Source organism: Pristiophorus japonicus, chromosome 4 (genome assembly GCF_044704955.1).
Source record: "Pristiophorus japonicus isolate sPriJap1 chromosome 4, sPriJap1.hap1, whole genome shotgun sequence".
In the NCBI taxonomy this organism is placed as follows: Eukaryota; Metazoa; Chordata; class Chondrichthyes; family Pristiophoridae; genus Pristiophorus; species Pristiophorus japonicus.
In genome coordinates this window covers 236,489,631-236,515,127 of record NC_091980.1, presented here as the reverse complement: position 1 = coordinate 236,515,127, position 25,497 = coordinate 236,489,631, and the positions used below count along the sequence as shown (strand labels likewise).

The window sequence follows — 25,497 nt, the reverse complement described above, 5'->3', positions numbered from 1 at the left end:
CCCCACACACTCGCCACTGAGAAGTCCATTGTTACTTGCCCCCTCCAATTGGAAACTATTTCAGGAATCCACCACACCTCGGGTCCCCACTGGAGTGAAATGACAACGTTGTGGGATGGTGGTATATGCTCTGAGAGCTAGCGCAAGGACATCTTGTTATTTTTTATTCTCTGATAGTGTATCAGCTTATTCTGACAGAAACATAGAAAATAGGTGCAGGAGTAGGTCATTCGGCCCTTCGAGCCTGCACCACCAATCAATAAGATCATGGCTGATCATTCACCTCAGTACCCCTTTCCTACTTTCTCGCCATACCCTTGATCCCTTTCGCCGTAAGGGCCATATCTAACTCCCTCTTGAATATATCAAATGAACGGGCATTAACAACACTCTGCGGTAGGGAATTCCACAGGTTAACAACTCTCTGAGTGAAGAAGTTTCTTCTCGTCTCAGTCCTAAATGGCTTACCCCTTATCCTTAGACTATGTCCCCTGTTCTGGACTTCCCCAACATCGGGAACATTCTTCCTGCATCTAACCTGTCCAGTCCCGTCAGAATTTTATATGTTTCTATGAGACCCCCTCTCATCCTTCTAAACTCCAGTGAATACAGGCCCAGTCGATCCAGTCGCTCCTCATATGTCAGTCCTGCCATCCCTGGAATCAGTCTGGTGAACCTTCACTGCACTCCCTCAATGGAGTCCTTCCGCCGATTAGGAGACCAAAACTGAACACCATATTCCAGGCGAGGCCTCACTAAAGCCCTGTACAACTGCAGTAAGACCTCCCTGCTCCTATACTCAAATCCCCTAGCTATGAAAGCCAACATACCATTTGCCGCCTTCACCGCCTGCTATACCTGCATGCCAACTTTCAATGACTGATGAACCATGACACCCAGGTCTCATTGTACCTTCCCTTTTCCTAATCTGCCGCCATTCAGATAACCTGTCTTCGTGTTTTTGCCACCAAAGTGGATAACCTCACATTTTCCACATTATACTGCATCTGCCATTCGTTTGCCCACTCACCTAACCTGTCCAAGTTACCCTGCAACCTTTTAGTGTCCACCTCACAGTTCACACCGCCACCCAGCTTAGTGTCATCTGCAAACTTGGGGATATTACACTCAATTCCCTCATCCAAATCATTAATGTATACTGTAACTAGCTGGGGTCCCAGCCCTGAGCCATGCGGCACCCCACTAGTCACTGCCTGCCATTCTGAAAAGGACCCCTTTATCCCGACTCTCTGCATCCTGTCTGCCAACCAGTTCTCTATCCACGTCAGTACATTACCCCCACTATCATGTGCTTTAATTTTGCACACCAATCTCTTGTGTGGGACCTTGTCAAAAGCCTTTTGAAAGTCCAAATACATCAACATCCATCGGTTCTCCCTTGTCCACTCTACCAGTTACATCCTCAAAACATTCTAGAAGATTTGTCAAGCAGGATTTCCCTTTCATAAATCCATGCTGACTTGGACCGATCCCGTCACTGCTTTCCAAATGTGCTGCTATTTCATCTTTAATAATTGATTCCAACATTTTCCCCACTACTGATGTCAGGCTAACCGGTCTATAATTACCCGTCTTCTCTCTCCCTCCCTTCTTAAAAAGTGGTGTTACATTAGCTACCCTCCAGTCCATAGGAACCGATCCCGCGTCGATAGACTGTTTGAAAATGATCACCAATGCATCCACTATTTCTAGGGCTACTTCCTTAAGTACTCTGGGATGCAGACTATCAGGCCCTGGGAATTTATTGGCCTTCAATCCCATCAATTTCCCTAACACAATTTCCTGTCTAATAAGGATTTCCTTCAGTTCCTCCTTCTCACTCGATCCTCGGTCCCTTAGTATTTCCGGAAAGTTATTTGTGTCTTCCTTTGTGAAGACAGAACCAAAGTATTTGTTTAACTAGTCCGCCATTTCTTTGTTCCCCATTATAAATACACCTTAATCTGACTGCAAGGGACCTACATTTGTTTTCACTAATTTTTTTCTCTTCACAATTCTGTAGAAGCTTTTGCAGTCAGTTTTTATGTTCCCAGCAAGCTTCTTCTCATACTCTATTTTCCCCCTCCTAATTAAACCCTTTGTCCTCCTCTGCTGTATTATAACATTCTCCCAGTCCTCAAGTTTGCTGCTTTTTCTGGCCAATCTATATACCTCTTCCTTGGATTTAACACTATCCTTAATTTCCCTTGTTAGCCACGGTTGAGCCACCTTCCCCGTTTTATTTTTACTCCAGACAGGGATGTACAATTGTTGAAGTTCATCATGTGATCTTTAAATGTTTGCCATTGCCTATCCACCGTCAACCCTTTAAGTATCACTCGCCAGTCTATTCTAGCCAATTCACGCCTCATACCATCGAAGTTACCTTTCCTTAAGTTCAGGACCCTAGTCTCTGAATTAACTGTGTCACTCTCCATCTTAATAAAGAATTCTACCATATTATGGTCACTCTTCCCCAAGGGACCTCGCACAACAAGATTGCTAATTAGTCCTTTCTCATTACACATCACTCAGTCTAGGATGGCCAGCCCTCTAGTTGGCTCCTTGACATATTCGTCTAGAAAACCATCCCTAATACACTCCAGGAAATCCTCCTCCACTGCATTGCTACCAGTTTGGTTAGACCAATCAATATGTAGGTTAAAGTCGCCCGTGATAACTGCTGTACCTTTATTGCACGCGTCCCTAATTTCTTGTTTGATGTCGTCCCCAACCTCACTACTACTGTTTGGTGGTCTGTACACAACTCCCACTAGCGTTTTCTGCCCTTTGGTATTCCGTAGCTCCACTCATACCGATTCCACATCATCCAAGCTAATGTCCTTCCTTACTATTGCATTAATTTCTTCTTTAACCAGCAGTGCCACCCCATCTCCTTTTCATTTCTGTCTATCCTTCCTAAATGTTGAATACCCCTGGATGTTGAGCCTTGGTCACCCTGGAGCTATGTCCGTGATGCCAGTTACATCATATCCATTAACTGCTATCTGCGCAGTTAATTTGTCCACCTTATTGTGAATACTCCTTGCATTGAGGCACAGAGCCTTCAGGCTTGTCTTTTTAACACCCTTTGCCCCTTTAGAATTTTGCTGTAATGTGGCCCTTTTTGCTTTTTGCTTTGGGTTTCTCTGCCCTCCACTTTTACTTTTCCTCTTTCTATCTTTTGCTTCTGTCCCCATTCTACTTTCCTCTGTCTCCCTGCAGAGGTTCCCATCCCCCTGCCATATTAGTTTAACCCCTCCCCAACAGCACTAGCAAACACTCCCCCGAGGACATTGGTTCCGGTCCTGCCCAGGTGCAGACTGTCCGGTTTGTACTGGTCCCACCTCCCCCAGAATCGGTTCCAATGTCCCAGGAATTTGAATCCATCCCTTCTGCACCACTCCTCAAGCCACATATTCATCTAAGCTATGCTGCGATTCTTACCCTGACTAGCACGTGGCACTGGTAGCAATCCTGAGATTACTACTTTTGAGGTCCTACTTTTTAATTTAGCTCCTAGCTCCCTAAACTCATCTTGTAGGACTTCATCCCATTTTTTACCTATATCGTTGTTACCTATATGCACCACAACAACTGGCTGTTTATCCTCCCCCTTCAAAATGTCCTGCACCCGCTCCAAGACATCCTTGACTCTTGCACCAGGGAGGCAACATACCATCCTGGAGTCTCGGTTGCGGCCGCAGAAACGTCTATCTATTCCCCTTGCAATAGAATCCCCTACCACTATAGCTCTCCCACTCTTTTTCCTGCCCTCCTGTGCAGCAGAGCCACCCACGGTGCCATGAACTTGGCTGCTGCTGCTCTCCCCTGATGAGTCATCCCCCTCAACAGTACCCAAAGCGGTGTATCTGTTTCGCAGGGGAATGACTGCAGGGGACCCCTGCGCTATCATCCTTCCACTGCTCTTCCTGTTGGTCTCCCATCCCCTATCTGGCTGTGTAACCTTTACCTGCGGTAAGACCAACTCACTAACCGTGCTATTCATGTCATCCTCAGCATTGCGGATGCTCCAGAGTGAATCCACCCGCAGCTCTAGTGCCGCAATGCGGTTTGTCAGGTGCTGCAGGCGGATGCACTTCCCGCACATGTAGTCGTGTCCCTGACTTCCCACATAGCCCAGGAGGAGCATAACACGTGTCCGAGCTCTCCTGCCATGACTTAGCCCTTAGATTAACTTAATTTGGCAACAATAATGCTAAAGGTTACTTACTGATAAAGAAAATTTCTTTAACTGAGAGATACGCAGTGGAACTTTTTGGACTCATGAAGTGGACCAAATTCAACCAGGGGATTGTCTAGCCGAAGCTACAGTGATAGCCACAGTTTTTGACCCCTCAAGCTTTGGTACACAAGCTTGTATGGTAATCAACAATGGAAGCTATGAGCAAACCCTAATCCCTCCGTGTCCAATATCAACATAAGTGCACATGGCCACAGTGGTCTTGGAAGCAGGAGTCCTGGCTATTGTTGTTTTTTTCCATCTTAGTCCAGGGAGAACTGCAGTGCCCCTCCTGTTGTTTAGATAAGATCACCCAACTCCCCACAGAAAGGGATTAAACCTAGGATCTTTCTGGTCCATGTGGCTCAGTGCACTACTAGTCCGTGTCCTTAAAAAAAATGAGTTATTGGGTGAGTTTTTTCCTTGACGGAACTTGCGGCTCTCGCTGTAGTTATGAATCTGCTCAAATATTAGTGCACTGAAAGTTGCTTGTCTTTTTTCTCTTTCCCCCTCCCCCCTCCCCGTTCCCCCACCAAAAAAAAGCTTCCTTATGTATTTATATTGCATTAATTATTTTTATATACTTATATGTTCCTATCCTATGGTCAGCTTAAAAAATCCATATCTATTTCTGTTTTAGTTGGAAGCTGCATTGGGTCCTGATGCCTCAAGTGCTGCCACATTGAATGCTGGTGCTACAAATCCACAGCCAGGATGGCCTGGGCAGCCTGGGCCTTGGCCTGGACAGCCTGGGCAGCCTCAGCCTGGGCAGCCTGGGCCTTGGCCTGGACAGCCTGGGCAGCCTGGGCCTGGACAGCCTGGGCCTTGGCCTGGACAGCCTGGACAGCCTGGACCTTGGCCTGGACAGCCTGGACAGCCTGGACCTTGGCCTGGGCAGCCTGGACAGCCTGGACCTTGGCCTGGACAGCCTGGACAGCCTGGACCTTGGCCTGGGCAGCCTGGCCCTTATGGTCCACCTCAACAGCCCTGTCCTGGTCCACCTGGAGCCCCTCATCAACCTGGTCAACAAAAAGGTGCTGTGTTGGTAAGTATTGGTTTTCTTTGAAATAAGTTAGTAATGTATGTTGTGTGTTCAATGAGTTGTAGATCATGTTTTCCCAGTGTGAGCTACGTGCAACTCTAATTGAGAATCCACAAATCTCAGATGTTTTAGTCTTTTGCACTTTTGTAGCTATGTCTTGTATGTGGATCAAATTTCTGTTCCATTCTCTTGTTTTGATCAAACATGCATTATAGTAACAACTTGTATTTATATAGTGCCTTTAACATAGAAAACATCACAAGAAATTCCATACAGTGGGTGGGAGTCGAGGGTGAGATTAAATAGATAAAGCATTAGGTGCCGGCCTTGATAGAAGAATTAGGAAAGGGAACTGAAAGTTGAGTTGAAAATATGCATTTTGAGAAGTACAGAGGCAGGAAGAGAAGTCATTAGAGAAGTAGGAGTGAAACCATAATGGGGGCAATCCTGTGGAACTGGGCAACAGATGAGAGGCAATAGAGGAGAGTGTCATTGTCGCTGTATAAAATGCTGTGTAGAGGTTTCTAGAAGGTCATGCTGTATGATCCAGTCTCTCAGGATGTCATTCATGTTTTTGGCCAGGTTGTCTTACAAACGTACGAACAATGATGGACGGGTAAGACTCTCTGATCCATCAAGCCTGTCCCACACAATTGCAATAGCTTGTGTATCACAATATATATACTCCACCTCACCCGAAACCATGTGATCTCCTGGGAGAGGCAAAAAAACAGCTTAAAAAAACCCAGGCCAATTTGGGGGGAGGGAAGAATCCGGGTAATTCCTCTCTGACCCATGTAGGCAATTAAAATTAGTCCAGGAGATCACTCTGACCCAGAGTTCCCTGCAGTGTCTACCTTCTGTAAGAGATGATCTCCGTCCCAGTCAGAAACAGGTCCACCTCCCGCTTGAAGGAATTCAGCAAATCAGAATCCACTGCATGAGATGGCAGCCTGTTCCAGAGAGGTCCACTATTCTTCAACCATTTCCAGACATCTAACCTAGATCTGGCCTTATACAACTTAAATGTGTGATCCCTGCTCCTCCCTAACCTATTTTAATTGGAACAAACTATCAATTGCAACAAAATCTATTCCCTTCATTGTCTTATAAACCTCAATCAGAGCACCTCTAAGTCTATGCTTCTCTAAAGTGCAGAGTCCCAACTTTTTTTTACCCATCTTGATAACTAAGATGCTTTAACCTTGGTCTAGTGGCCCTCCTCTGTACCATGTCCAAAGCATCAATATCACCCACCATGTGAGGAAACCGGAACTGGACACAGTATTCCAAGTGACGTCTGACCAAGGTCTTGCACAAGGACAAAATAGCATGCCTCATCCTGTACTCAATTGTCCTAGGGTTACACCCCAACACCCTGTCTGTCCTAGCTATCGCTTCACGGTTTTGCTCATGATTCTTTAAAGATGTATGCAGTAGACTGCCCAAATCTCATTCTATCTCCACTTTCTTTAATGCATTTCCCTGAAGGTTGTGTGAATGTTGAGCATTTGCCCTGCCCACATGCATAACTTATCTAAGTTATATATCATTTGCCAGTCACGAGCCCAATTTCCCAACACATTAAGATCTGCCTGAAGCAGACAAGCATCATCTACAGCCCTAACACAATCTTGGTGCTGTATGGTTGAAACTCTACTGAAGAATTTTGAACAGGAAGTTTTGGAAGAGCTGATTGTAGAGCTAAGAGGCTAAGCATATTTGAGGACCTTAGAGCAAGAGGAAAGTCAGTTTAGACATTGGGTAGTAGATGGAGTGGTTGACAGGTGGAGGTGGGCATCTTAACAGCATTTAGGAAAGGGAGCCAGTAATATTGTTGATGAGTATGTTGGCCAGGAGGGGTACTTGAGTGGGGAGGGTGTTGAGGGAACAGAATATGGGACTTGGAGAGGTCAAGAAAAAAATGCAGAGTGAGAGTGATAGGGATAGGAGTAAAGTGGATAGGAGAGTTGGGCGGTCAGGAGCAAGGAGGAGATGGAGGAAGTGGAGTTTGCAGCAGAGGCAATTACACTTATGGTCATAAGGCTTGTTACAAAAATCCAGCCATATGGAACACAAAAGTCAATGGGAATCGGGAGGAAAACTCTCCAGTGGTTAGAGTCATACCTAGCACAAAGGAAGATGGTTTCAGTTGTTGAAAGTCAATCATCTCAGCCCCAGGACATCGCTGCAGGAGTTCCTCAGGGCAGTGTCCTGGGCCCAACAATCTTCAGCTGCTTCATCAATGACCTTCCCTCCATCATAAGGTCAGAGTGGGGATATTCACTGATGATTGCGTAGTGTTCAGTGCCATTCGCAACTCCTCAGATAATGAAGCAGGCCATGCCTGAATACAGCAGGTCCTGGATGGCATTCAGGCTTGGGCTGATAAGTGGCAAGTAACATTCGTGCCACACAAGTGCCAGGCAATGACTATCTCCAACAAGAGAGAGTCTAACCACCGCCCTTGACATTAAACAGCCTTACCATCGCCAAATCCCCCAGCATCAACATTCTGAGGGGTCACCATTGACCGGAAATTTAACTGGATCAGCCACATAAGTACTTTGGCTACAAGCGCAGGTCAGAAGCTGGGTATTCTGCGGCAAGTGTCTCACCCCCTGACTTCCCAAAGCCTTTACACCATCTAAAAGGCACAAGTCAGGAGTATGATGGAATAGTCTCCACTTGCCTGGATGAGTGTAGCTCTGACAACACTCAAGGAGCTCAACATGATCCAGGACAAAGCAGCCCACTTGATTGGCACCCCATCCACTCCCTTCACCACCAGAGCACCGTGGCTGCAGTGTGTACCATCTACAAGATGCACTGCAGCAGCTCGCCATGGCTTTTTCGGCAGCACCTCCCAAACCCGCGACCTCTACCACCTAGAAGGACAAGGGCAGCAGGCGCATGGGGACACCATCATTTGCAAGTTCCCCTCCAAGTTACACACCATCCTGACGTGGAAATATATCACCGTTCCTTCATCGTCTCTGGGTCAAAATCCTGGAACTTCCTCCCTAACAGAACTGTGGGAGTTATTTCACCACAAGGATTACAACAGTTCACCACCACCTTCTCGAGGGCAATTAGAGTTGGGCAATAAATGCTGATACAAAAGCAAAAACTGTGGATGCAGGAACCTGAAATAAAAACAGAACTTGCTGGAAATCTCAGCGGGTCAGGCAGCATCTGTGGAGAGAAAAACCGAGTTAACGATCCAGATCGATGACCCTTCGTCAGAACTAGTGAGTGTTCGAAAAGAACAGATTCTGAAGGAGCACTGGAAGGGGAGCAGAAGAAAGAACAAAAGGGAAGGTCTGTGATAGGGTGGAAGGCAGGAGAGATTAGAGACACAAAAGAGATGATGGGCCGAATTGAAATGGTAATGATAGAAGTTAGAAAAAGGTTAGTCAAGATGGGGTGTGAATGGCGGATTAATGTCTAGCTGCCATTGGAGACAAAGAGAGAGAAAAATAAGATCGGGGGAAGGGAGCCAAAAATGGGCGGAGGTTATCTGAAATTGTTGAACTCGATGTTAAGTCCAGAAGGCTGTAAAGTGCCTAAACAAAAGATGAGGTGCTGTTCCTCGAGCTTGCGTTGAGCTTCATTGGAACATTGTAGGAGGCCGAGGACGAAGGTGTCTGAGTGAGTGGGAGTGGAGCAGGGAATTAAAGTGACAGGCGACCGGAAGCTCAGGGACACGCTTACGGACTGAATGGAGGTGTTCCGCAAAGCGGTCATCCAATCTGCGTTTGTTCTCCCCAATGTAGAGGAGACCACATCGTGAGCAGCGAATACAGTACCCTAAATTGAAAGAAGTACAAGTAAATCACTGTTTCACCTGGAAGGAGTGTTTGGGACCCTGGATAGTGGGAAGGGAGGAGGTAAAAAGGCAGGTGTTGCATCTCCTGCGCTTGCACAGAAAGGTGCCGTGGGAAGGCGTGGGGGTGACTGCAAAATGGACCAGGATGTCGCGGAGGGAGCGGTCCCTTCGGAATGCTGAGAGGGGAGGGGAAGATGTGATTGGTGGTGGGATCACACTGGAGGTGGTGGAAATGCTGGAGGATGATCCGTTGAATGTGGAAGCTGGTGGGGTGAAAGGTGAGGACAAGGGGAACCCTGTCGTGGTTCTGAGAGGGAGGGGAAGGGGTGAGAGCAGAGGTGTGGGAAATAGAATGAACACGATAGAGGTCCATGTTAACCACAGTGGAGGGGAATTCTTGGTTGAGGAAAAAGGAAGATGTGTTAGAGGCACTAGTGTGAAAGCTAGCGTCATCAGAACAGCTGTGACAGAGACAGAGAAACTGGGAGAATGGAATGGAGTCCTTACGGGATAGCCTATCCCCAGAAATGGAACAGAGAAGTCGGAGAAGGGAAGAGTCGGAGGTGGACCATGTGAAGGTGAGGGAAGGGTGGAAATTTTCTAGTTCAGGGTGAGAGCAGGAAACTGCACCGATACGGTCATCAATGTACTAGAAAAAGAAGTGAGGGAGGGGGACCCGAGTAGGACTGGAACAAAGAATGTTCCACATATCTCACAAAAAGGCAGGCACAGCTAGGACCTATGCGGATTACCATAGCAACATCTTTAATTTGGAGGAAGTGAGTGGAGTTAAAGAAGAAGTTGTTCAATGTGAGAACTAGTTCAGTCAGGCGGAGGTGGGTGGTGATGGATGGGGACTGGTTGGAACTCTGCTTGAGGAAGAAGCGGAGCGCTCTCAGACCATCCTGCTGGGGGATAGAAGTGTAGAGGGATTGGACGTCCATGGTGAACAGGAGACGGTTGGGGCCAGGAAACTGGAAACTATTAAAGTGGTGGAGGGTGCCGGAGGAGTTGCGGATGTAGATGGATAGAGAGTGGACAAGGGGAGAAAAAATAGAATCGCGATAGGAAGAAATAAGTTCTATGGGGCAAGAACAGGCTGGAACGATGGGTTTACTGGGGCAGTCCTGTTTGTGGATCTTGGGAAGGAGGTAGAAGCAGGCTGTGTGGGGTTGGGGAACTATGAGGTTGGTGGCTGTAGAGGGAAGATCTCCAGAGGAGATGAGGTCAGTGACGGTCTGGAAAATAATGGCTTGATGTTCAGTGGTGGGGTCATGGTCCAGGGGGAGGTAGGAGGAGGTGTCAGAGTTGGCGATTAGCCTCTGCAAGGTAGAAGTCGGTCTGCCAAACGACAACAGCACCACCCTTGTCAGCTGAATGCTGTTGCAGCCTTTATATCATGATCATACCCCAACCGCACATTGAATTCCCTCTCCTGTGCTTTGGTCCCCCTCTCCCTGGTGAGCACAGATACTACATAGAATTACATTGAATTTTATGCACAAAATCCGGACATTTGGCCCAGCAGGTCTATGCCAGTTTTTGTGCTCCATACGAGCCTCGTCCCGCCTTACTTTATTTCGCCCTATCAACATATCCTTCTACGGAGCGATTATTTGCATGAACTGCGGGTGGAGCTTAAACATCGTCCCCAATAAAGCCGCGCAGGCACATGCAATCTTGACATTGTGGCAGTGCATGTGCACAGAAGGTTCCAATCACGCATGACCCTCAACCACGCTTTCTTCCCTGTGGAGAGAAACAGAGTGGAAGGAAGGAAGCTCCCAATCCACATTTGAGCTCTCCCATACACTGAGCTGAAATATTGTAATTACCTCGCACCCCACAAACTGAGCAGTACCTAGCTGAGCACTAACTAGTGGGGTGCCGCAAGGATCAGTGGTGGGGCCTCAGCTATTTACAATCTATATTAATGACCTAGATGAAGGGAGCGAGTGTAATGTATCCAAGTTTGCTGACGATACAAAGCTAAGTCGGACAGTAAGCTGTGAGGAGAACACAAAGCGTCTGCAAAAAGATATAAATAGATTGAGTGAGTGAGTGGGCAGTAAGGTGGCAGATGGAGTATAATTTAGGGAAATGTGAGGTTATTCATTTTGATAGGAAGAATAGAAAAACAATATTTTTTAAAGGGTGAGAAATTTTTAAATGTTGGTGTTCAGAGAAATTTGGGTGTTCTTGTGCAAGAAACACAGAAAGCTAGCATGCAGGTACAGCAAGCTATAAGGAAGGCAAAAGACAAATGGCATGTTGTCTTTTATTGCAAGGGGTTTGGAGTATAAGTAAGGAAGTCATGTAACAATTGTACAGGGCCTTGGTGAGAAGTACTGCGTACAGGTTTGGTCTCCTTATCTAAGGAAGGATATACTTGCCCTGGAGGCAATACAACGGAAGTTCACAAGACTGATTCCTGGGATGGGAGGGCTGTCTTAAGGTGTGAGATTGTGTAGAATGGGCCTATACTCTCTGGCATTTAGAAGAATGAGAGATGATCTCATTGAAACATACAAGATTCTGAAGGGGATTGACAGCATAGATGCTGAGAGGTTGTTTTCACTGGCTGGAGTGTCTAGGACTATCGGGAACAGTCTCAGGATAAGGGGGAGGCCATTTAAGACAGAGATGCAGAGGAATTTCTTCACTCAGAGGGTTGTAAATTTTTGGAATTCTCTGCCCCAGAGGGCTGTGATGCTGAGTCTCTGAATATATTTAAGGCTGAGGTAGATAGATTTTTGGAGTCAAGAGGAATCAAGAGATATGAAGATGGGGCGGGAAAGTGGAGTTGAGATCAATGATCCGCCATGATCTTATTGAATGGCGGAGCAGGCTCAAGAGGCCATATGGCCTACTCCAGCTCCTATTTCTTATGTTCTTATGTTTGTGGAATTGGAAGAGGGTTGATGCAAGCTAGTATGGATAAGTGTACAGAAATGCATTTTAGGAGGAAAAACAGGAAATGGGAGTATACACAATGAAAAGACGCTGCAGGATAAACAGAGAACTAGTGGTTTAATACATCATTTCCCAAAAGTACAATTGCAGGTAGATAAAGCCATTAAAAAGGGCACGATAATTTTGGGTTTTATAAATAAGGACATAAAGTACAAGAATAAGTAATGATACAAAACATTTGTTAGACCAGTTAGAGTACTGTGTACAGTTTTGGTTATCCAATTATAGAAAGGATATTGAAGTCGATGGGCCGGATTTTGCTCTTAGTTTACAAACGAACAGCACTAGCCATTCATTACACTTGCACATAGCCTTTCTATGGGATTTTTCACTGGAACTTACTTTAATTACAGAGCTATTTTAGTGCAGCACCCTCTACAGGGGATGAGTCAATGTCTTGCTGGGAGGGGAGGGGAGGAATTCTGCTTGGAATTGCCATTTTATTCTGGATGAGTGGCACACTCGAACCACTTGTATGACCAATCCATGTGCCTTTTTTTAAAAAAACCTAATCAGTGTGTATGCACCTTCCTTCAATATAAAAAGAAAGTGAGAAGCTAAACTGCTAAAAACTCCAACGTGCATTGTCTTTTGTTCGTGTCTGAATCTATCCTGGAGATGAATTTGGCACACTGTGAAACTAGTCATAATTCAGAACTGTTTTCACTGGATGTTCTACAATATAAATAGAATAGTGATGCCACAGCTACTGGCAAATCTTTACATTCCCTATTCATAACATTTAACCTTTTTATTTTGGTATTTACAGCCATTACCTTACAACATTGATATCCCAGGAGGTTGGATGCCACAAAAAATGATCAAGATTAGCGGGACTATCAAAAAGAATGTTGACAGGTAAATTTTGATGTGGATGAAACCTTTTTATTTTAAAATTCATTGAATATTGTACCATTCATTTACAGTTCCAACTTATGCAATAATATTGGTCAATTGTTAGATGTTCACATAATAGTAAAGAAAATGAAGATTACGTAATCTTATTAAAATGTCATGGGAAGGTACAGAAAGTAATGAAATAGCCTAATGGAATGCTGGCCTTTATATCTAGAGGACTGGAATACAATGGGGTAGAAGTTTACTACAGCTACACAAAGCCCTGGTTAGACCACACCTGGAGTACTGTGAGCACTACTGGGCACCACACCTTAGGAAGGATATATAGGCCTTGGAGGGAGTGCAGCATAGGTTTACCAGAATGATACCTGGACTCAAATGGTTAAATTACAAGGAGAGATTACACAAACTAGGGTTGTATTTCCTGAAATTTAGAAGATTAAGGAATGATTTGATCCAAGTTTAAGATATTAAGTGGAACAGATAAGGTAGATGAAGAGAAACTATTTCCACTGTTTGGGGAGTCTAGAACTAGGGGACACAGCCTAAAAATTAGTGCCAGGCCTTTCAGGAATGAAGTTAGGAAACACTTCTACACGCAAAGGGTGGTAGAAGTTTGGAACTCTCTTCCGCAAACGGCAATTGATGCTAGATCAATTGTTCATTTTACATCTGAGATTGCTGGCTTTTTGTTAACCAAAGTAATTAAGGGATATGGGACAAAGGTGGGTATATGGAGTTAGGTCACAGATCAGCCATGATCTCACTGAATGGCAGAACAGGCTCGAGGGCTAAATGGCTTAGAAACATAAAAATCAACAGCGCAGAACGAGGCCATTTCAGCTCATCGTGTCTGCGCCGACCAACAAAGAGCCACACGGCCCTCGATCAGCAGCCCTGAAGGTTACATATAAACCTATGAACAATGGCGGAAAGGTAAAGAGCATCCGGCTCAGCTAGTCCACCCACACAACTGCGATACCCCATGCTTCGCAACAGTTTACACTCCACCCCAACCAGAGTCATGCAATCTCCTGGGGAAGCAAAAAAAAAAGGTAAAAACCAAGGCCAATTGGGGGGGAAAAAATCTTGGAAAATTTCTCTCCGACCCGTCCAGGAGATCACCCTGGTCGTAATCGATTCCCTGAAATACTTATCATCATATCTGTGCCAGCCAACAAGAGCTTATCCAGTCTAATCCCACATCAGCTCTAGGTCCGTAACCCTGCAGGTTGCGGCATTTCAAGTGCCAACCAAGCACCTTTTAAATGTGGTGAGGGTTTCTGTCTCTACCACCCTTCCAGGCAGTGAGTTTCAGACCCCCATAACCCTCTGCGTGAAGAGGCTTCCCCTCAAATCACCTCTAAACCTTCCACCAACTACTTTAAAACTATGTTCCCTCGTAATTGACCCCTCCACCAAGGGAAATAGGCCCTTGCTATCCACTATATCCAGGCCCCTCAAAATTTTATACACCTCAATGAGGTTTCCTCTCAGCCTCCTCTGTTCCAATGAGAACAAACCCAGCCTATCCAATCTGTCCTCATAGCTAAGATTCTCCATTCCAGGCAGCATCCTCGTAAATCTCCTCTGCATCCTTTCCATTGCAATCACGTCCTACCTATAATAGGGGGGTGACCAGAACTGCATGCAGTATTCCAGCTGTGGCCTAACCAGAGTATTATACAATTTAAGCATAACCACCTTGGTCTTGTATGCTATGCCTCGGCCAATAAAAGCAAGCATTCCGTATGCCTTCTTAACCACCTGGCCTGCTACTTTCAGGGATCTGTGGACAAGCACTCCAAGGTCCCTTTGTTCATCTACACTTCTCAGTGGCCTTCCATTTAATGTGTATACCATTTCCTTATTAGTCCTGCCCAAATGAATTACCTCACATTCTCCAAATTAAATTCCATTTGCCACTGTTCTGCCCACCTGATTAGTAGATTGATATTCTCCTGCAGTCCATGACTTTCTTCTTCATTATCAACCACACAGCCAATTTTAGTGTCATCTGCAAACTTCTTAATCACACCTCCTATATTCAAATCTAGATCATTGATGTATACCACAAAAAGCAAGGGGGCTCTAGAATTGTTATTCCCACCCTTTTTCTTTAAGGGCACTTGGCCTGAGCCCTCCGGATCTTCTCCTTGAATGCCTCCCACTGTTCCGACAAGTAGCTGTTTCCAGTCCACTGTGGCCAAATCACTTCTCAACTTAGCAAAGTTAGCTTTTCCCCAATTTGGGACTTTTATTCTTGGTCATTCCTTGTCCTCATCCATAACTACCTTGAATCTGACTGAATTATGGTCACTGGCACCTAAGTGCTCTCCCACTGAGACCCCCTCCACCTGACCAGCTTCATTCCCCAAAACTAAATCCAGAACCGCCCCCCTCCGGAGTTGGGCTTGTTACATACTGAAGTTCTCTTGAATGCATTTTAAGAATTCGGCACCCTCTAGACCCTTCACACTATATTTATCCCGATCAATATTAGGAAAGTTGAAATCCTCTACTATTACTGCCCTGTGGTTTTTGGACTTCATAGAAATGTGCCTACATATTTGCTCTTCTATCTCCCTCCCACTGTTTGGGGGTCTGTAATACAGCAGTGTGATTGCCCCTTTTTTATTTTTCAGTTTGACCCATACGGCTTCATTTGGTGATCCCTCTAACATATCACCCCTCCTCACCGCTGTAATAGTTTCTTTAATCAATACCGCGACCCCCTCTCCCTTTTTACCACCCTCTCCGTCTTGTCTAAAAATCCTGTAACCAGGAATATTTAGTTTCCAAACCTGCCCCTCTTTCAACCATGTCTCCGTAATGGCTATAATGTTATACTCCCAAGTGTCTACCTGTGCTCTCGGCTCATCTGCCTTATTTGCTATACTCCTTGCATTGAAGTATATACCATTTAGCACAGGAAGACCTCCTTGATTACTATACCCTTGTTTCCTCTGTCTTACAGATTCACTTTCTACATTCTTGCTTTCCAATTTCAGCTTTACTTCCTTCCCTATTGAATTTGTTCTCAAGTTCCCATCTCCCTGCCAAGCTAGTTTGAACTCTCCCCGACAGCACTAGCAAATCTCCCCTCAAGGATATTGGTCCCGGCACTGTTGAGGTGCAACCCGTCCGGTTTGTACAGGTCCCATCTCCCTTAGAAGCGGTCCCAATGCCTCAGGAATTTAAAGCCCTCCCTCCTACACCAACTCGCCAGCCATGCGTTCATCCTCTCTATCCTTCTATTCTTACTCCTGTTCCTATATTATCTCCCCTGACTCTTCCCTTGAAGGTGCTCAATTTTGCTGGGATGCACTTGCATAGATGTTGTGGTCCTCTGGTTCTTCATTCACATGGCCATTTTTAATATGTGAGCTTGAACACAAGTGCTGCAGTTCCAGTTGGGTCCTGGGCCCAACAGGGATGGATTGCCAGCTGTGAAATCGGAAAATCGTGTGGAACCCGAATTCTGCCTCTGTTTTCTGTCCTGCCATTTTCCAGTGAGTGGGCCATGGGTGGATCTCTTTAAAACTGGTGAAAGGCCCCAAAACTTTGACTGCCAAAAGTATTTAATCCTGGAAGGGATCGATTGCCTGCATGACAGAAGATTGAAAATGACTTGCATTCCATTGGTCCCTCGATACTTCTTAGTTGGGGGTCTGCTGCAATTTCAATGAAGTTGCCACGCGCTCCATTGATTTCGGCAACAAAGAGAAAGCTTTTCTAGACTAGAGAGTGACAGTTGCTGCAGATCCTTAGAGACTGACCTCTGAGCCTGTACTTAGAAATTATTTTTCTTGAGCATCTTTCTTTTCAGGGAAGTACCTATGAGTTCAGAGACCCATGACTCTAAAGCTTTGGGCAGTTTTTTCCTCTGCTAGGAAGGTGGCACATTCGTGCCTACTTGCCATACCTCAACTACCTCGTGCTCCCATGAATCACCTGATACCACATCATCACTGATATTATCTAATTCCCCCCACCCACCCCCTCCCCCCAACAGAGTGAAAGTGTCTGAGCTGGTGTGTGGATGTGCTAAAGAAGCTGATGCAGAGGATGACATTAAGAGATTGGGAAAATGAGGCAGATTCATGCTCCATGGACTCCATTGTAGCCTGGTCCTCCTCCTCATGTGCCTCGTCATGATTTAACCATGGTGTCATATTTAATCCTGAAATGGGTTTCCGAACACACTTCCACGCCATGAGTAAGACCTCCTATTTCCACCTCCAGAATATCCCACGACACCGCCCTGCCTCAGCTCATCTGCTGCTGAAGCCCTCATGCATGCCTTTGTTACGTCTAGACTTGCCTATTCCAATGCACTCCTAGCCAGCCTCCCATGTTCTACACTCTGTATACTTGAGGTCAGCCAAAACTCTGCTGCCCATGTCGTAACTCACACCAAGTCCCGTTCACCCATCACCTTGTTGACCTACATTGGCTCCTGGTTAAGCAGTGCCAGATTTTAAAATTCTCATCCTTGTTTTCAATTCCTTCCCTGGCCTCGCCCCCTCCATATCTCTAATCTCTTCCAGCTCCGCCACCTTGCAAGATATCTGCACTCCTCTAATTTTCTCATACGATTTTAATCGCTCCACCATTGGTTGCTGTGCTTTCAGCTGCCAAGGCCCTAAGCTCTGGAATTACAATCCCTAAACCTCTCTGCCTCTCTTTCCTCCTTTAAGAAGCTCCTTAAAACCCACCTCTGACCAAGCATCTACCCCAATATCTCCTTATGTAGCTCGGTGTCAAATCTTGTTTTATAATGCTCCTGTGAAGCGGCTTGCGATGTTTTACCATGTTAAAGGCGCTATAGGATGCAAGTTGATCATTCTAGTCAACAAGGAAGACATTTATGCCCTGCTGCTCCTCTTCCTGTGCCCTTCCTCTCCCCTATTGCTGTGGTAGATTTACAGGAAATGAGGATTGAAGCTAAGTATGAATGAATATTGGCTGCTTGGGATTCAGGGGACAGAGAAAGGGGTGGAAGCTTGTGGCTGTGTGGTTCGTCCTGGGAATACTATGGTAATAGTGGAGGTGTTCAATCATTAACCTGGCACCGGCAATATTCCTCTGACCTCATCATCCCTGATAGCAAGAGCAAAAATGTCTCCCCATGATCTCAAAGACCACCTTCTTGTAGATTATGAGGTGCTTCAGATTGGGGATGTCCCCTCTGGTGGCCTGCCTCTCTGGCATTGTGCAGCATTTGCTCCAGCAAAGTGGCATGGGAGAGCTAATGTAAGAAACGCAATGGGATCATTCTCTTAAAATGGAGGAAAGCGTTTTAGGGATGTGCATGTAAGTAATTGGTGTTGGGTGATGAGGAGTAGGGGGGTACTTGGATAGCCATAATGTAGGATCCTCAGTTCGTGCCCTGCTTAACCAGAGTGTATTGCAGAGGGTTAGTTGTACAGCTGTTACTTTGCGAGTGAAGAGTATGCTGGTGTACAAGGAAGAAGTGCAGAGTGATAGGTGTATTAACTTGTAGTGGCTGGTCAGGTCATTGAATTTTTTGTGGCACTGGTCTGCAGTCCTAGGGGTGAGGGAGTTGGCACTCATTTGACATTTTTGGAGGTCTCCTGGCCTGAACACCCAGTAGTCTGTGTCTCTAGAGCTCACTTTCACCCAGGAGGGTTTACAGGTCTGTTTCTAAGAAATTGTGCCCTCTTCTCTACCTCTGTGCTATGCCCTGGTCCCTTGTTTGGCTGCCTGTGCTAGACATTCTTGACAAATGGCACAATAACATTAACGACAACCTGCAGTCGAGCGAGCTGATACTTAGCTAAATGAGCCAGGCTTAACCGCTGCTTCCCCAGCTGCTACTGCAATCTTCAGCCAGAACTGATCTTTTAAAGGCTGCACTCTAATTTTCATGCACTCATAGAAACATAGAAAATAGGTGCAGGAGTAGGCCATTCGGCCCTTCGAGCCTGCACTGCCATTCAATTAGTTCATGGCTGAACATGCAACTTCAGTACCCCATTCCTGCTTTCTCGCCATACCCCTTGATTCCCCTAGTATTAAGGACTATATCTAACTCCTTTTTGAATATATTTAGTGAATTGGCCTCAACAACTTTCTGTGGCAGAGAATTCCACAGGTTCACCACTCTCTGGGTGAAGAGGTTTCTCCTCATCTCGGTCCTAAATGGCTTACCCCTTATCCTTAGACTGTGACCCCTGGTTCTGCACTTCCCCAACATTGGGAACATTCTTCCTGCATCTAACCTGTCTAAACCCGTCAGAATTTTAAACGTTTCTATGAGATCCCCTCTCATTCTTCTGAACCCCAATGAATACAAGCCCAGTTGATCCAGTCTTTCTTGATATGTCAGTCCCGCCATCCCGGGAATCAGTCTGGTGAACCTTCGCTGCACTCCCTCAATAGCAAGAATGTCCTTCCTCAAGTTAGGAGACCAAAACTGCACACAATACTCCAGGTGTGGCCTCACCAAGGCCCTGTACAACTGTAGCAACACCTCCCTGCCCTGTACTCAAATCCCCTCGCTATGAAGGCCAACATGCCATTTGCTTTCTTAACCGCCTGCTGTACCTGCATGCCAACCTTCAATGACTGATGTACCATGACACCCAGGTCTCGTTGCACCTCCCCTTTTCCTATTCTGTCACCATTCAGATAATAGTCTGTCTCTCTGTTTTTACCACCAAAGTGGATAACCTCACATTTATCCACATTATACTTCATCTGCCATGCATTTGCCCACTCACCTAACCTATCCAAGTCACTCTGCAGCCTCATAGCATCCTCCTCGCAGCTCACACTGCCACCCAATTTAGTGTCATCCGCAAATTTGGAGATACTACATTTAATCCCCTCGTCTAAATCATTAATGTACAATGTAAACAGCTGGGGCCCCAGCACAGAACCTTGCGGTACCCCACTAGTCACTGCCTACCATTCTGAAAAGTACCCATTTTACTCCTACTCTTTGCTTCCTGTCTGACAACCAGTTCTCAATCCATGTCAGCACACTACCCCCAATCCCATGTGCTTTAACTTTGCACATTAATTTCTTGTGTGGGACCTTGTCGAAAGCCTTCTGAAAGTCCAAATATACCACATCAACTGGTTCTCCCTTGTCCACTCTACTGGAAACATCCTCAAAAAATTCCAGATGATTTGTCAAGCATGATTTCCCTTTCACAAATCCATGCTGACTTGGACCTATCGTGTCACCTCTTTCCAAATGCGCTGCTATGACATCCTTAATAATTGATTCCATCATTTTACCCACTACTGATATCAGGCTGACCGGTCTATAATTCCCTGTTTTCTCTCTCCCTCCTTTTTTAAAAAGTGGGGTTACATTGGCGACCCTCCACTCGATAGGAACTGATCCAGAGTCTATGGAATGTTGTAAAATGACTGTCAATGCATCCGCTATTTCCAAGGCCACCTCCTTAAGTACTCTGGGATGCAGTCCATCAGGCCCTGGGGATTTATCGGCCTTCAATCCCATCAATTTCCCCAACACAATTTCCCGACTAATAAGGATTTCCCTCAGTTCCTCCTTCTTACTAGACCCTCTGACCCCTTTTATATCCGGAAGGTTGTTTGTGTCCTCCTTAGTGAATACCGAACCAAAGTACTTGTTCAATTGGTCTGCCATTTCTTTGTTCCCCATTATGACTTCCCCTGATTCTGACTGCAGGGGACCTACGTTTGTCTTTACTAACCTTTTTCTCTTTACATATCTATAGAAACTTTTGCAGTCCGTCTTAATGTTCCCTGCAAGCTTCCTCTCGTACTCTATTTTCCCTGCCCTAATCAAAACCTTTGTCCTCCTCTGCTGAGTTCTTAATTTCTCCCAGTCCCCAGGTTCACGCTATTTCTGGCCAATTTGTATGCCACTTCCTTGGCTTTAATACTATCCCTGATTTCCCTTGATAGCCACGGTTGAGCCATCTTCCCTTTTTTATTTTTACACCAGACAGGGATGTACAATTGTTGTAGTTCATCCATGCGGTTTCTAAATGTCTGCCATTGCCCATCCACTGTCAACCCCTTAAGTATCATTCATCAATCTATCCTAGCCAATTCACGCCTCATACCTTCAAAGTTACCCTTCTTTAAGTTCTGGACCATGGTCTCTGAATTAACTGTTTCATTCTCCATCCTAATGCAGAATTCCACCATATTATGGTCACTCTGCCCCAAGGGGCCTCGCACAACGAGATTACTAATTAATCCTCTCTCATTACACAGCACCCAGTCTAAGATGGCCTCCCCCCTGGTTGGTTCCTCGACATATTGGTCAAGAAAACCATCCCTTATACACTCCAGGAAATCCTCCTCCACCGTATTGCTTCCAGTTTGGTTAGCCCAATCTATATGCATATTAAAGTCACCCATGATAACTGCTGCACCTTTATTGCATGCACCCCTAATTTCCTGTTTGATGCCTTCCCCAACATCACTACTACTGTTTGGAGGTCTGTACATAACTCCCACTAACGTTTTTTGCCCTTTGGTGTTCTGCAGTTCTGCAAATTACGAGGGGCCTAGATTTGGTGGATAGAAAGGACCTATTTCCCTTAGCAGAGGGATCCACAATCATAAATTTAAAGTAATTGGTAGAAGATTTCTTCACCCAGAGGGTTGTGGGTGTCTGGAACTCCAGTACATACCTCCCATTTTACATGGGTTTCAAGTGAATCACTACTCCAATGGATATGCAAATGAAGAGACTGAGGAAATTCTCATGTAAACCTCCGCAGACCATCGACTGGAGCAAATGGTAGGACACTGAAGTGTAGAGGAACAAAGGACCTTGCATTACATGTCCACAGATCCCTGAAGGTAGCAGGCCAGGTAGATAAGGTGGTTAAGAAGGCATCCGATATGCTTGCCTTTATTAGCCGAGGCATAGAATACAAGAGCAGGGGGGTTATGCTTGAATTGCATAAAACACTAGTTAGGCCACAGCTAGAGTACTGCTTGCAGTTCTGGTCACCACACTACAGGAAGGATGTGATTGCATTGGAAAGGGTACAGAGGAGATTTACGAGGATGTTGCCGGGTGTGGAGAATCTTAGCTATGAGGACAGATTGGGCAGGCTGAGTTTGTTCTCCTTGGAATAGAGGAGGCTGAGGGGAGACCTTATTGAGGTGTATAAAATTACGAGGGGCCTAGATTTGGTGGATAGAAAGGACCTATTTCCATTAGCAGAGGGATCCACAGTCATAAATTTAAAGTAATTCTTCGCCCAGAGGGTTGTGGGTGTCTGGAACTCACTGCCTGAAAGGGTGATAGAGGCAGAAACCCTCACCACATTTAAAAAGTACTTCGATTTACACTTGAAGTGCTGTAACCTGCAGTGCTGCGGACCTAGAGCAAGAAAGTGGGATTAGGCTGGATAGCCTCTTGTTGGCTGACAGACATGATGGGCCAAAATGGCCTCCTTCCGTGCTGTAAATTTCTATGATTCTATGAACTCTTTATCGAGAGAAATTTGGGGTCCTAGTCTCTCTGGTTGGCAGTATCCTCATTGTGGCTAAACCCCTTGGCATAATCTCGCTTGGCTCCTTTCTTTGTCTGCATGATCCCTCATTTGAAATTAGTTTTGTTTTTATTTCATCCCTCTGCTGCAGGGACTGACCATTGCTGAGTTAGCTTTCCTTGCGTGCCAGTGACATTTCCCAAATGCTCATTCTTCTTGTATGAGCCTAGACGATGTGTATTGACAAACTATTTTATCTAGTGGCGCATGATACCCGAGCCCAATCTTGGCCACACACATGCATTTTCTCTGCTTCTCCTTAATAAGGGCCGGGAAAACCAAAGTTGTTGCATTGCTTTGACCGGAGGTACCAACTCTCTTTATTCCAACCCTCACCCTCTCCCTCTGCACATTGATTGAAAGCCCATCTCAGTTGCATTAAAGTATGATCTGTTTCTGGGTGACATCTGGAAGATACAGAGAAAGGAAATTGAAGCACTGCATAATTTGTTATCTAAAAATATTGGCTTGGGTTAATTGACATGGGATTTTGCTCAATTACTTAAACAAAAACATAATGCACAGCAGGTTAGTCAGCAAAAAAAATGAGTTAACCTTTTGGCTGAGAATGTTTCTGCGAATATGCGAGCCTGCGCAGTCATCTGAACGGTCCCACGCAGGTTGCTTACCAGCTTTTACATTGCAAAGACCACGCAGGTGCAGAAATTTAAAAGGACTGTGCGTTAAAAGAAGCAGGCCACGCAGAACAAAGTGCAGCTTACAGGGGACATTGGCTGAGGCCAGTAATATTTTCTATTCAGCTTTCACTTTTTTCCAGCGGACATTAATTTTATTTTATTGCTGAAACGTGAACTGTGATTTGAGAGGTTTGTTGCACGATTTTTGCTCTACCTCAGTAATGTAATCAATATCAGGTTATCATTCATGAGTGAAAGATGCACTCATTCATTTAATGGGCAAATGCAAAAGTGAAATAGGTGAAATGCTTTGAGACGTTGCATAGAAATCAGGTCCAATATAAATTTCACTCTACCCCAAACAACTTGTTAAATGGATTTTGGAGACAGGCCAGTTGTGAACACGATGTTGCATGTGCAACATTACACAGTTGCTTGCAAGTAGCAATCATCGGGCAGAAATTCTGACCGGCAAAATTCACATAACGTGCTTAACACATTCGTACTGCATTTTTGTCTGTACTATTTTAAAGTTTATATTAGCTGGGATAACATCTTGTGTAAAAATAACATACATAAGAATTTGGTAGGAGTGTGTGGAGCTTGGCTGATAAGAGTTTCTACTCGTGCACATGGTACTTGCCTGGGGTCTGAGGTATTGCTGGCTTGTATTGGTAGCTTGAGAGCCTGAGAAATGGCAGATTTCAACATCAAGTATCAGATGGAGATTTTTTCGCCATCAGTGCTTTGGGTTTTTGAGGGGATGGGGGGGTGGTGGGGGGGGGATTTCTGCTGCCAGAGTTGGGACTAATTTCAGCAACAATATAACATAATATAAATGCAGCATAAGTAATAAGGTTGATAACTCAGTACGGTGCACAGAGTGCATGAAGCTTTGGAGCTGGCACTTGCTGCCCTGGCAATCTGTATTGGCATGAGCAGCTGAGCCTGGGGTGGGGGCGGTGGGGGGGAAAAGGTTGATGCATCCCAAACAGGGCTTCTCTCCTCTGATCTCCTGCAGCAGCACCGGATGAACAGGGGGCTGTCTGTCCCGCAACCGACCTTGTAGATGTTTTTTTTTGGCAAAGGAGCTTTTTGGGTGGTCAGAAACCGGTAATGATGCCTGGTCCTTAAGTCTTGTAGCAGCATGTTATTTCCTGCCTTCACAGGTATATTCCAAATCAGCGGCATTCTGATGCCTGGAGCTTGCCCCAGATTGTTAAATGAAGTTGACCCTCAAAATTCTGGCAGAATTGGTGTCCATGATGGTGGGGCGAGAGGGGAGTAGGGTCACGCTGCACCCTCTTTCCAGGGCAATGCCTGTAAACTCCAGCAAGCAACCTATGCCCTCAATACCAATCTGAAAATTTGGGCTAGTTTTTTTAATTTGTTAAATGAAGAATAACGGAAGATTATGATGATGGGGTAAGAAGAAGAGGGATGTGAGGAGGCTTGTGTGAAGTGTACACACTGGCATAGACCTCTTGGGCCAAATGGCATGCTTCCATGCTGTACATTCTATGCAATAACAGGGGGAAAAAAGTGATTTGCCTAAATCATTTTATTTTCACAGGTTTGGCATCGATGTGTACTCCGGCAATGATACTGTTTTTCACTTCAACGCTCGTTTTAATGAGTACGGCCGTCAAGCACTCGTTCGTAATAGCAGAATCAATAATCAGTGGGGTAGAGAAGAAAGGGAAGCACTAAAGTTTCCATTCAAACCAGGAGAAAAATTTGAAGTAAGTGAAATAGTCCTGATTTAGGTTAAACTCAAACCCAATCCGAGAGGTGAATCGATAATGTGCTAACTCCATAGCCTAGATTCTTTGTCGTTGTCCCCCATTAGTAATGCCAGATAAATAAGCTTAAATGAAGTTAAATTATTTGAAACTCAGGACAGGGACCCATGAGGCTAGGGATGTTGCCCAGCCACGACCCTTGCCTAGTTTTAGGTTGGGATTCCTGGCACGCTTTTTCTGGATTCTTGCCAGTGGCCCAAAGGATCGCTGCTGAAGCACCTGAAGAGGCAAGAACGACATTGAAAGGGCCACAGGCACTCAGAAAATGGAGCAGTACAGGGCAGAAGGCCTTGGCTGAGACCAAGGCTTTCAGGTAAGTGATCGGAGGGAGGAGATGAACTCTTGTGGCCCCTCTGTTCTTCCATTCGTTGCCACATGTGGGGCCATTCCCACCACAACCCTGGAAATGGGCCAGCAATTCAGGACCACGATAAAGAGAGCAGCAAACATTACAAAATATTTAATCTAACAAACTGAAGCAAAATACTGCGGATGCTGGAATCTGAACTAAAAATAGAAAATGCTGGAAATCTCAGCGGTCAGGTAGCATCTGACCTAGTGGTTAGTTAAACA

The 25,497-nt window shown here is 45.4% G+C and overlaps 1 protein-coding gene across 1 annotated transcript in view; it reads left to right on the top strand.

Moving 5' to 3' along the window:
* Positions 1 to 25,497, top strand: part of LOC139263309 (galectin-3-like) — a 36,093-nt gene that overhangs the window by 5,896 nt on the left and 4,700 nt on the right. The window contains exons 3-5 of the mRNA XM_070879172.1: positions 4,884 to 5,288; positions 12,857 to 12,945; positions 24,696 to 24,864. Of these exons, the coding sequence (XP_070735273.1) occupies positions 4,884 to 5,288; positions 12,857 to 12,945; positions 24,696 to 24,864 (663 nt within the window). The remainder of the gene's footprint in view (positions 1 to 4,883; positions 5,289 to 12,856; positions 12,946 to 24,695; positions 24,865 to 25,497) is intronic.